At 47.6% G+C, this 12,424-nt stretch overlaps 1 protein-coding gene across 1 annotated transcript in view; it reads right to left on the minus strand.

The window, feature by feature from the left end:
- ROR1 (receptor tyrosine kinase like orphan receptor 1) overlaps window positions 1-12,424 on the minus strand; it is a 150,148-nt gene that overhangs the window by 49,479 nt on the left and 88,245 nt on the right. Inside the window, 1 exon segment of the mRNA XM_066325353.1 lies at window positions 7-78. Within this exon segment, the coding sequence (XP_066181450.1) occupies window positions 7-78 (72 nt within the window).

Here is a 12,424-nt window from a genome sequence, read left to right on the forward strand (position 1 = left end):
GCTTACCTTTATCTAATTCACTCGAGATGTTCCATGAGGATGTGGGCATGAAATCAGCAACGACCGAGGAATTCACTCCTGGAAGAGGAAAAGAGAAAAACCATGAGATGCTGTTAATGTATGGATTCTCTATCATCAGGAATCAAGCTGCTGTGGTAGGAATAAAATGATTTGGTGCTCTGTGCTGGCAGGCTGAGCCATCTGGGCAGCAGAAGCAGCCAAGGGGGAAAAGGCAGCGGGCCAGGGCTGGAATTTGTTGTTTTGCAATGCTCTTCACTGCCAGGCCTCGTGCTAATGAAGCATCTTTGGGATGGACTTGACCCACCCTAAAACCTCTCCACGGGTTTTAGAGAGGTGGAATGGCTCTGCAGTGCTGGAGCTGAGGGTGCTGGGAGGCTGCTGAAGGTGTTGTCTGGTAATATTTATAAGATATTTGGATCCTGATGTGCACGAGAAGGGATGTGGTTTATACACTGAAGTTAAGAGGGATTCTGGTATGAAAACTCCTGGGGAAAGGGCTGACCTGAACCCCAGCAGCCCCTGCTCCTTGCTGGGAGAATTCTTTACTCTCCAGGAAAAAGCGGAATGGAGATTGGAGTCTGCCCTTTTATTTTAAACAGCAGGTCACAGGGAGGGCGGTGTTAAGCCAGCACGTCCTGCCTCAGCTCTAGGTCAGAGTAGAACATCCCCTGTACCCAAACTTCATCCAGCACTCAGGATTTGCTGTCTCCCCATACCAGCAGAGCCCCATGCAGCCTGTGAGGCTGCTCAGGCAGCAGGGAAGGCTTGTGGAGCCATCCCCCAGGGATAAATAGATTGGATATGAGCTTTAGGGAGTGATGGGAGGATGGGAAGAAGGGGTTTGCACAGACATTCCGTGGCATGGGAAAGCAGAGCACCTCCTCATTCCCTGTGTCCACCCACCCTGAGAAACCTGACCTGGAGAAGGAGGAGAGAGATGAGTGTGGGAGAGGGAATGTGAAATCAAACCAAGCAGTGCTCAGGGTGCCAGTCCTGGAGAAATGCACCGAAAATGAATATGCCACAGCTCAGTCCTGCACCCTGGAGGGACCCCCAGTGCTGGGTGATCTCAGAGCGCACAGGGAAGGCAGAGTGGGGATGCTGTGAGTGAGACAACAGGAATCTGCATTCATTTCACTGCCCAGGAGCTGGTGGGTGTCAGGCTGTACCAGGGGTTGGGATGCTTGGTTCCCTACCCCTCCTCACCCCTCCAGCTCTCCCAGCCAAGAAACGGGACAACTCCTGTGGAAAAAGCCCTCCAAGAGTGGGATGTGAGGTGCTGTTCCTCCTCCTGGGACCAAACTGGTCCATCTCTGTGTGCACAGGCCCAGCTCAAACCCACAATGGGTTACACCTCAGTCACACACTCGCGTTTGGCACTCACACAATGGGTTTTCTGTAGCTACTTTGGCTCCCCTGGAAATATTTTAGTATGAAGAGCCCACAAAACAACTGTATTCTGCCAACAGGTAACACACATTAACCAAAATTAAACAGAAAGTACTAACAACACAGTGACCACATGCAGCATTCGTTATTTGAAACTCCAGAACTGACAACACAATGACCACACGCAGTATTTTGGGTTTTTTTAAACTCCAGAGTGTTCATACGGATGTTTTCTTAACCAGGCTTTGAAAACACGACCATGAATCTCACAGAGCAGGCCCCCATCAGCTCATCTGCAGGAGAAACCACATCAGAAGACCAAACTTTGCTATTTGTGGAAGTTCTGCAGGCTGCTGAGTGGTGATTTTCTGATATTCCTCAATTAAAGTCCCAAAGAAGAGCAAAGCATCACCGTGCCCATGGTAAACACTTTATTGGATTGAGTGGAACTCACAGAGCAGCTACAGCGTGTAGGAACAAACCACCTCAATGCAGGAAGAGAAAACATCCCAGAAAAAAGGTTCAGGAGACATCCCTGAATTCCATTTCTACCTGTGATGACTCAGGATTGCTGGGCATGAAAGTGAGAGCGGTGCCACCTCCCCTTGGAAAAGCTCTGGCATAATTCCAGGGGAGTTCCCAGCCAGCCCTGGGAAGGGATGAGTCAGGGATTTGCTCACAGCATTTTGGGGCACTGGAACAGACTTGCCCATTTGCTGTCACCACTTCAAAATAGAGGGGGGGAAAAAAAATCTGCCTAATATTAGGTGACAGAATGACAAGATTATTGAGGTTGGAAAAGCCCTCTCCAAGGTCATCAGTTCCAGACTGTGCCTGATCCCGACCTTGTCACCAGCCCCTCGTTCCTTGGACACCTGCAGGGATGGGGACTCCAGCCCCTTCCAGTGCCTGAGCACCCTTTCCATGAGGAAATTCCTCCTGAGTCCAACCTGAGCCTTCCCTGGCACAGCTGTGGAGTTGTGCAAGTGCCAAGGTTTCTTCTTGCCCTGGCAAAATTGCAACTGAATTTTGCATGTGGAGTTAAAAACCCAATTCTTACGTCTTAAAACTTCCCTAATGCCCAGTTTTAACTTGAACAATTAGATTTGTATGGAATTAGATTAGCCTGAGAAATGTGATCAGCAGACAGAGCCATTATCCCGTTAAGGTTGTAGTTATCCATGGAATCATTCCAGATGAATGATGACTCTTCTTAACACTGGCAAGATAATTATCTGTTCCAACCTATTAAGAAACGTTGGGTTTAAGTAAATGAGAAGTCACAGCAGGCTGTGAAAAGCCAAGTAAAGTGTATTCAAACACACTTCCCACGAAGTTGGCCAAGATCTGATTTTATCACCCTATTGCACAAGTGTGGAGTCAGGCCTTGTAAAGCCTTTGTGATTAAATAAACTTCAGTGAGGTTTACAAAAAGCTGTACCTGCATTTCTAAGATGAACTAGAGACTGTAAGTCAGAGAAAGAAGATAACTGAGATGACATCAGGGCCAGAAATGATTGAAGATTTCAATGGGGAGTAAATCTGTTGTACAGGGAAAAAAGGAGAGAGTAAAGTAAGTCTAGAAATGAGAATATTCTCCTTGGCAGACTTCAGAGCATGAGGAATGTACGGATGCTGAGTGGAGGAATGAACACATCCAGTGCAAGCATGACCTGGGATGGAGCTTCTTTTGGGGCAGAGAGGGAAATCCCACCCCTTTTAGGGTGGAAAATTAGTCCCGTTAAAACCTGCAAACAAAAACTTCAAAGTGTCTTCCTCATGGGCATCCTTTGTACCACGTCAGAGACTCATTCCATACCCCAGTGCTATACCAAACCCATACAATTATTTACATAACCAGGAGTAATTTCTTTTTTCTGATAGAAAAATGAATGTGATTGCAATTCGGATCTCGCTGCGGGATACCCAAAACAGCAAAAAAGAACAAGGAGGTGTTTGGACAAGGAGTTAAAAGTCTGAATAATAAGATAAACTATCCAGAATTCGCGTTTAACACAAGAAAAAGTTCTCCATTTGCAAGCCTCTCTCTGAATCTGAGCGAGAAGCCTTCCCCAGTTGAGCTTTGTTATCCCGTGAAGGAATTTGCCTAAGGAAGTGATAAAAGCCCAATTTCCCGAGACATTAAAAACAAGATTGGGCAAGACACGACTGCAGACACCAACGGGGAGTTATCCCACGCTGGCAGCAGGGTCAGGGCAGGACAAACTTCACAGGGGGGTTAGGCACAGCTCTTTTTGGCCAAATCACCCACGAACATTTTATAGCTGCACATCTACCAGAAACACCAACTCCCCCTTAAAGAGGGGAGTAAAATCTCCAGCAAACAAACTCCTCAGCTCTCCCACTTGGAGAGAACTTCAGGAAAACTGGAATGGCAGATGAAGTTATACAGGCTTAGAGAAAAGCTAATTATCCTAAGTGCTCGGGTTTTTTTGTTTTTTTTTTTTTTTTTTTTTTTTTTGCTTTTCTGCACATTCCAGACCAACACTTCATCTTTCCCTCTGTCTGGTTCCTACCTGACTGATCCCTTCCAGGATCTTCCCACAGATCTGCCTGCTGGCTGTTTTTCCTCTCAGTCCTATCTCCCTCATCTTCCTTTTCTGCCTTTTGCATTCTCTGTTCCACTGCTCCTTTGTGAGCTCCCCACAGGTTTCCATCTGATCTCCTCAGATATTCCATTTTGCAATCAGCCACTTCTCAGCCTCTCTCCACAGCCCACCCCGGAGCTGCTGATGGAAATTTAGACAGACTGTAATGGATACAACCCATTATTTACTGATTTTCTTGTCTGTTTAAAAGCTGGCACCATCCTGACATTTCTATCATGTATCTCAAATTTTGCTTATACCTTTAATAGGTGGGAGGATTTTCAGGACATCAGTACCTCTCTGTCTGCATTAGAGTTCTCTTTCCAAAGGAGAGGGGGATTGTGAACACTTCAATCAGTTAAATGAGGGAAAAGTGCAATAAAATGGGGAATTTTTGAGCATTTCTGCTCTTTGAGTAAGGCAGATGTGTCTCAAGGAGAATGTACTGCCTTTAATAGTACGTGACACCACAAGTCAGACCCTATGGATACTACTCCTCATCCCACAGGACAAACCTTCCATGGATTATTTTCAAAACCAGTCCATGTTAAAAATATACTCCTGCAAGATGCCTCCCCTTTCCATGCTCAGGTGAAGCTGCTATTTGGAATATTTTGGAAGACAAGAGCCTATAATTCTACACAATAAAATCTGCCCCACAATAAAACCTTACAAAGGTGTCCCTGGTGAGGAGGGTGAAATGCTGCATGATGGCATTTCCCCAGTTAGCTGTACTCCACCTGGTTATTCCATGGCTGAAAAAGCAAAGGGAAAGCCAAAACCTTTCCTGGGCAGATGCAGAGGATAAAACTTTACCAGATCACAGAATCCCAGAGGTTGGAAAAGACTTGGAGGATCATCCCAGTGCCCACCTTGTCCCCAGCCCAGAGCTCTGAGTGCCACATCCAGGAATTCCTTGGTCACCTCCAGGGATGGGGACTCCAAACTTCCCTGGGCAGCCCCTTCCAATCCCGGCCATCATTTCTATGGAGAAATCCTTTGCAATATCCAACCTGACCCTCCTTGAGGCTATTCCCCATCCTGTCCCTGTTCCCTGGCTGTCCCCTCCTGTCAGGGAATTGTGCAGAGACACAAGGTCCCTCCTGAGCTCCTTTTCTCTAGGCTGAGCCCCTTCCCAGCTCCCTCACAGGATTTAAATGATTCCTCCAGAGTTCCAAACTGCTACCACAGTGTCCAAAACGCATTTTCTGCTGGCAAAGGACGCTCTGGAGCTCCCCAGGCTGCTCCATGAAGCTGGGGCAGAGATGAAGTTGTGGGATGCTAATAACCCTCAAATGGTTAATTTTGTTCCAGCTGTTAAAATGTAAAGCTCCTGCACATCTACCTGTTCTTTATCTGCACTGTTATCATTATTGATAGCCCTGGGGAGGTTCATAATTGGCATTAGATAAGGAAATTTTCAACACCAGTGAACAATTCAGGCTCTGTGGGTTTCAAATACACGAGACATTAATTTCCAGCTTCAAAAGGGAGACGTGCAGAGGGATGATTTCATTTAGTGCAGGACTGGAAATTGTTAGGAACTTCATTTATATCCCATCTCTTCCATCTATCACAGCACCTCACCACTGCTGCTGGTACTTTGATCGGCAGGACCTCTCTGCCTGGGAATCCTCCAAAATCTTCAGGCTCTCCAGGGCTGGAGACAAAGGTGAGGATTAACCCGTTTAGGATGTGCCATCAGGAGGAATCCCGGTGCCGTATTTATGGTTTCAGGGCAAAAGTGCTTCATGCACCTGACCCCTCTGCTTCCCTTTTCCTGCAGATCTGCTCTCTCCCATGAGGATACACCAGCTTTTGGCCCAGAGGGGAGCAGTCCCTGGGGGTTCCAATAAAACCCACCCCAAGATTTATAACTCCTTCTCACAAACGTGATTCTTAAGATTTGCTCTGGAATCTCGAAGTAATCCGAAAATGATGTGAATGTTACATGTGAGCCTCTGCAAACTCTTCAAATACCTTTAGATGTTTTGGCAGCAGCCTAGTGCCTTCCTCAAGTGAGTATTTTTAGTAACTTGGTCTTCAGCTAAGGTCATATCAGTTAAAAATTGTTTTCTTCCGCCGGATCGGAGCCATCTCTCGGAAGAAGAGGTTTTTAAAGAGGCCCATTTTATATGCTAATACCTTAATCCTAAATTTCTAATTACCGCCCTACAATTCCTTTTGATTGCAGCTATTAATTACAGATTATCATTAATGTTAGCTGGATTTAGAAGTCACTGTGGAATCTGGGTGCACTTTACATTACTCCAAATTGGGTCGTTAACAGTTCCACTTAAGAAGAGCAAAACACGGCGCCCTGGAGCAAGCCACAGCTTTAATGACAGGGAATGAAGAAAAGAAACGGCCACTTGGCCGAGGGCCAGCATTTCACAGCTCACAGTGGAGCCTTTGTGCTCCTGAGCTGGAGAAATGTGGCCGCGGTGGCTCTTCAAGGCACTTCAGGCACACCTGGAGCACCACATTCCTTGGATGGCATCGCTCAGGTGTGATCCTGCGCTGCCACAAACTCACGGGATCTCCCAGTTTTTCTAGGAGTTATTATTCGTACTCTGCTCAGTCTGAAATACCAGGGATGTGGAAGGAAGATATTGGAGGAACACGGGGAGTTTCCTGCCCGTAAAAATGAGGTTTTAATGGATATGGATCCAGAGTCCGGTGGATGCTTGGGAGGTGTGACACTTGGAAGAAGGCAGAGCAGAGCTGCTTGTCGAGAAAATTTCCAAAAGTTGGGAATTTGCATGATAAATGCAAATTTCGCATCTTTCCAAACCTCCCTGGATTTTTTTTTTCCATGCTCTGAGCTCTTCTGGGCCCCTCAGACTGGCGGAAAGAGAGAAGATCAAGTGGAAATGGGAAGCACCCAAAGAAAACTGGATGACTGCAGGACAAGGAAGCAAAAAGCTGGCAAAAGCAGGGAGAAATCACTGGATGGGGTTCATCCAGAAGTGGATGTGACAAAACCCAGAGCAGTCACAAAAACCCGTTGGAATATCACGAGGGAATGGAGAAGGAGAAGGATTTCCTGGGGCAGTGTTTAAGTGAAGATTCTCCAGATGCAGGAATGGTGAGGAAGAGTCCAGGGAGGGATGGAAGGAGCACTGGGAGGCAACACTGCAGCACCTGGGTTGTCAGGGATGAACATTTCCCTCACAAAAGTTTTGGAGTCTGAAAAGTGCTGAGATGCCTCCAGAGCCTCTCTTCCAAAGCCTCTCTGTGACTCCAAGTAATCCACGGGCAACATTTACTCATGGAATTCACTATCCTGAAGGCACCAGTGCCATGCACAAGCGTTCTGGGGGCCTGCCTGATGCCTTCAGCTTTAGCTTTCATATTTTCATATTCTGTGGTGCCCAGGGGACAGCTCTGAGCTCACAGTCAGTGTCACTCAGCTCTGCACACAGCAGGGACACAAAACAAATCCTTCTCCTGCTGCACACCAAGGACAACTTTCAGCCCCAAAGCACAAACAAGGGTGGGCTGGAGGGAGGGACAAGGATGGGACCTCACAGCCTGGAGCTGGAATGGGACAATTCAACCCCAAGGTGCAAATGGACCAAAAGTTATTAAAAAAAATGTAAGATCTTGTGGCCAGTCATCCATTTTTGTGATTGTTCATAGTCAACCCTGAGTGCACCCCTGGTCAGGCTCTTGTCCTGCCCAAGGTGGATCCTGGAGGCCTTTCAATAAATCCCTACTTTATTCTCCAGCTCTGCCCAGTCTCTGTTTCCTCCTGCCCCTCTCCTGGCACAGGTTCCTGCTCATTTCCCTCCGCACCAGCAGCACGGGCTCGGCACAGACGTGTTCGGAGACGAAGGATGAAGTGGCTGGACAGGGCTCTGCGCTGCACCTGCTGCCTTGTCCCTGGCTTCCATCAGTGCCACTGCACTAAATCCACCCACAAAGGCTCGAAGGAAGGCGAAGGCAGCCAAGCCCAGGGAGGGCAAACAAGAAATCATTTACGTCCCCCATAAATCGCGGCACGCCGTAACTCCTCGCACCTCAGCGCTCGGGGCCCACAGCTGACTGCAGAGGAGAAGGAGACCAGCGAGCCACAATTAAACCCTTATAACTTGTGAAGAAAACTACAGCAGAAGGCTGCCACGTGCAAATCCACGAGTATTTTTTTCGAGCCCGATAATTATTTTCGTTGCGGCGACGAAAAACGGGGCCCGTGTCAGCTGATGAATTAATGGGAGGGCCCGAAACAATTACTCCTTAAATACACAGAAGTCTCCCCAGTGTAAACACGCTCCCTTTTCTTGCAGATCCTCGTGGTACGAGGCAGACGTTGCCCCATGACTTATTGGCTGCCCATGATGGAGCAGTAAATGCTGCCTGTTTGATGGCTGCAGCCTCATGCCTCGGATTTTACATGGCTCGATGGTGATTAATGCACAAACTGCCAACTGCAGCCAGAGGCTGAAACACAAGGCCACACTGTGAAACCTATGCTAATAGAGCACAATTTATATATATAAAAAAAGGGGGGGAATGTAAATATTTAACCGATGCCAGAGCTGGATGCTTTGGCCAAGCTGGGACTGAGCTACATTGATTGTTCAGGAGGAACTTACGTCCTAAAACCCACACAGGCCTGATCTCAGACAGGCTCGGAAGGTGGACTCAAAACTTTATTTCTTCTGCTAAAAGGCTGTTTTCTTAAAATTTTGCTTCAAATGGAGCAGATGCCGCTGGTAAGAGCTGCTTCATGTGTGTGTGGAGAGCTGGTCCCAGCTCTCCTCAGGAGCACAGAGGGAAGCAGCGGCAGGAGGGATCTTGACCCAACAAACCCCAGAGACCAACACCAAACCAAGGCCCTCCAGCTGATTTGTGTTTATTAGCAGCCTCCAGAGAGGGCAGGGGCTCTGGGAGGTGAAGACTGAACTCCCTTCTCATGGCTCTGTGTTGGAACCCTGGAGGCTGAAAATGTCAGCATTTCTGTGTTAAAAGGTGCTGACCCTCAAGCCAACACCAGATTTGACCTGAGGCCATGGAACAGGCTCCCAAAATTGAGTGACAGCATTGGGGTTGTGGTTTGAATGGTATTGTGTGATCTCACAGGGTGACAAACTTAGATTTAAGGTTTTGGCATACAGTAATACTTGTGAGTCAAAATGGAGGACTTTGGGCATTGTCTGGGTCCTTCTTCTTCACCTTCTTCTTCTTCATGGGTTTGGTTGGTTTTTTGTAACTGGGTGAAAAAGGTCCCCATTGCAGGCCTTGGGGGGTCATTACTGAATCAAAAGTATAAATAATAGAGGCGTCACCTCGTTATTGGGTGATTAATGCTTAAATAACCTTAGAAAGAGTTAGAAGCTCTCCATTTTACCTTCATTTTCTAACTTGCTGGTTAGAGCTCAAGGCTCATGAGTCTGTAAATAGATAAGAAATAATAAACATCCAAGTCCCAACACGAACCCATGTTTCCTGTGTATTAATCCCAACCTCAGTAGAGAAGAAAAGAAGCCAGAACCTTCACAGCTCTGGGTTTGGTTTCAATCACAGCATGGGCTGTCCTTGTCCTGCTCCTTGTCCTGTCCCTTGTCCTGTCCCTTGTCCTGCCCTCGTGGCACTTCTGATCCAGGCTGTCCTCACTGCAGCCAACAAAAGCAATTATGCAGGTAATTAGTCTGCACAAAAGGTTTACAGCAATGCTTCAGAGGTTTCTTTTTAATCCCTTCGTTGATGGAAGGTGTTAATTGATTTAGCCACAGTCACGACTTATTTACTGTCAGAAAGTTTCCTAAATCCAAGGTTCAGCAGGATCTTCTGGATTCAGGTTCTCACGAACATCAAGAAAAATTAAATCCATACTTTACCAGATTTATTTTCACTGCTGCTTTTGGGGAGGATCTTAAGTTTCATCAGTGGCTGAAGCCTGGTCTTGCACTGCATTCCCCATGATTTCCAGGGATATTCCAGGGAATCCCATCCCACCCTGGGCACGCAGAGCTCAGCACTGGGAGCCTCATGCTGGCAGCTTAACAACAGCCACCAAACCCAAAGGCTTGACAAAATCAATCTCCTCAACCCTTACGTTATGCAGCATTCCTCCTGCACTTCCTAAAAGCTCAGCCAGGGCAGTTTTTGTCGGTGCAAAAGAGCCACTTCTAAAAAACACGCAATTAAGAGCATTCACCTTAATTGCACCCAGCCGCACAAACGTCTGTGGGCTTCGTGACCCCGTAATGGCTTTGCCACAAAAAAAAAAAAAAAAAAAACAAAAAACCCAACCCAGAGTCTCTAAAAGTTAATAGCCTGTACAATGGAAAATCAACAGGAGCAGGGCAGAGTCGGCTTGTTCAGCCCTAACTGCTTTAGCAGCCGCGGAAGCCTCACGGAAGGATAAACCACTGATGATTTTTTTATTAGCTCAACAAACAAGAAGCTCAGCATTTGGTGTAGTGCTACTGCAGAGCCACAGGGATTAGGTTTCAAAGCCGTGGCAACTGCCATGCTTTAAGGAACTCGTTAGGCTGGAAATGGATATCGGCTCCCTCTGGAAGGCAAGGCAATCCAAATAAACACGCGGAGCACGGCGGCACATCCAGATGGACTTCCAGGGGACCCCCTGTTCCCTCCTCAGGAGCAAAGCCCACAGCAGTGCCAGGGTTTGTGAGGTTCCAGAGGAGCCCCTGTTCTCTCTCCCAGGAGCAAATCCCACAGCAGTACCAGGGTTTAGGGACTTCCAAGGGACCTCCTGTTCTTTCCCCCAGGAGAAAAGCCCAGAGCAGTGCCAGGGTTTGTGAGGTTCCAGGAAAACCCCTGTTCTCTCTCCCAGGAGCAGTACCAGGGTTTAGGGACTTCCAGGGGACCTCCTGTTCTTTCCCCCAGGAGAAAAGCCCAGAGGAGCACATTCAGATGAACTTCCAGAGGACCCCCTGTTCTCTCCTCCAGGAGCTGAAAATCCCAGAGTGAGATATTAATTTTGAAGAATTAAGGTCTTTAGTTAAACTAGATATTGCTGAGGTAGATTTCCCTTTGCTAACTAGATATTGTTGAGGTAAAATTCCCTTTGTTAACAGAAGCCGGATTTAAGGAACTGATAAATGCAGTGCCAGGGTTTAGGATCTTCCAGGGGACCCCCTGCTCTCTCTCCCAGGAGCAAATCCCACAGCAGTACCAAGGTTTAGGAACTTCCAAGGGACCCCCTGTTCCCTCCTCAGGAGAAAAGCCCAGAGCAGTGCCAGGGTTTGTGAGGTTCCAGAGGAGCCCCTGTTCTCTCTCCCAGGAGCAGTACCAGGGTTCAGGAACTTCCAGGGGACCTCCTGTTTTTCCCCCAGGAGAAAAGCCCAGAGCAGCACATTCAGATGAACTTCCAGGAGACCCCCTGTTCTCTCTCCCAGGAGCAAAGCCCACAGCAGTGCCGGGGTTTAGGATCTTCCAGGGGACCCCCTGCTCTTTCTCCCAGGAGCTACAAACCCCAGAGGAGTAACCAGGGTTTAGGAACTTCCAGAGGACCCCCTGCTCTCTCCTCCAGGAGCAAAGCCCACAGCAGTGCCAGGGATTCCCGTGGCTGCTCCCAATCCTTGTTCTCCAGGCAATCTCTTGCTCAGCAGGTGATGAGAGCGAGCGGCTGCCAAAGCCAGCCAGGCCCAGGGATGGTGCTGAGCTCAAATGTTCACACACACACACACTCATCTCAGGGCTCCATTTCACTGCTGCTTCATTCCCTCCCCTCAGCTCTGGCAGCATCCAGGAAGATTTTGCACGGACTATTTAGAGGGCAAGGAAAACACTCCAAGCTTCTCCTTGAAGCAAACATGACACCAGGAAATGGAGATGGTGGAATGGCCCGGAGAATTCTCCCTCATTTCCTAGGGAATATTTCCAGCCTGCTCCTCCAGCTTTTCTCCACTCATCTGTAACGAGTTCCTAAACCACTCCTTGTGGTCAAGGCAGATTTTTGTGCTGTTTGGCTTTTCAAGTTTCCCAAAGTTCATTCCCAGGTCCTTTCCCCACACTGCCAGGAGCTTCAGCCTCTGCTTTGCCCCGCTCACCATCGTGTGCAAAACCTTGTTTCACCAAAACAGAAAATCCAGATGGAGAGAGACCTTTCCCAAGTGCAGTTCTGATCTTTTGAGGGAGGATTTTTGGGAGGATTCCTGCCAGAGAGATACAGAGCACCGATTGCAAAAAGTCTAAACACTCCATAGTGATAGGAGAAATATGTGGAAATATGCTTTTTTTTTTTTTTTTAATTTATTCTGGCAATTCCCTTATCATGTTCAGGATTCTGGTCAAATATCACAATCTAACACCTGTTTAATTTAAGTAAAAGTGCTGAAGTAACCAAACACTTTTCCCTGTGGCATTAAAAGACTAAAATCTTTCCACTGTTTAACACAGGGACGTTCGAGGAATATTTGAACCTAATCCAG

Source organism: Sylvia atricapilla, chromosome 9, assembly GCF_009819655.1.
Source record: "Sylvia atricapilla isolate bSylAtr1 chromosome 9, bSylAtr1.pri, whole genome shotgun sequence".
Taxonomy (NCBI): domain Eukaryota; kingdom Metazoa; phylum Chordata; class Aves; order Passeriformes; family Sylviidae; genus Sylvia; species Sylvia atricapilla.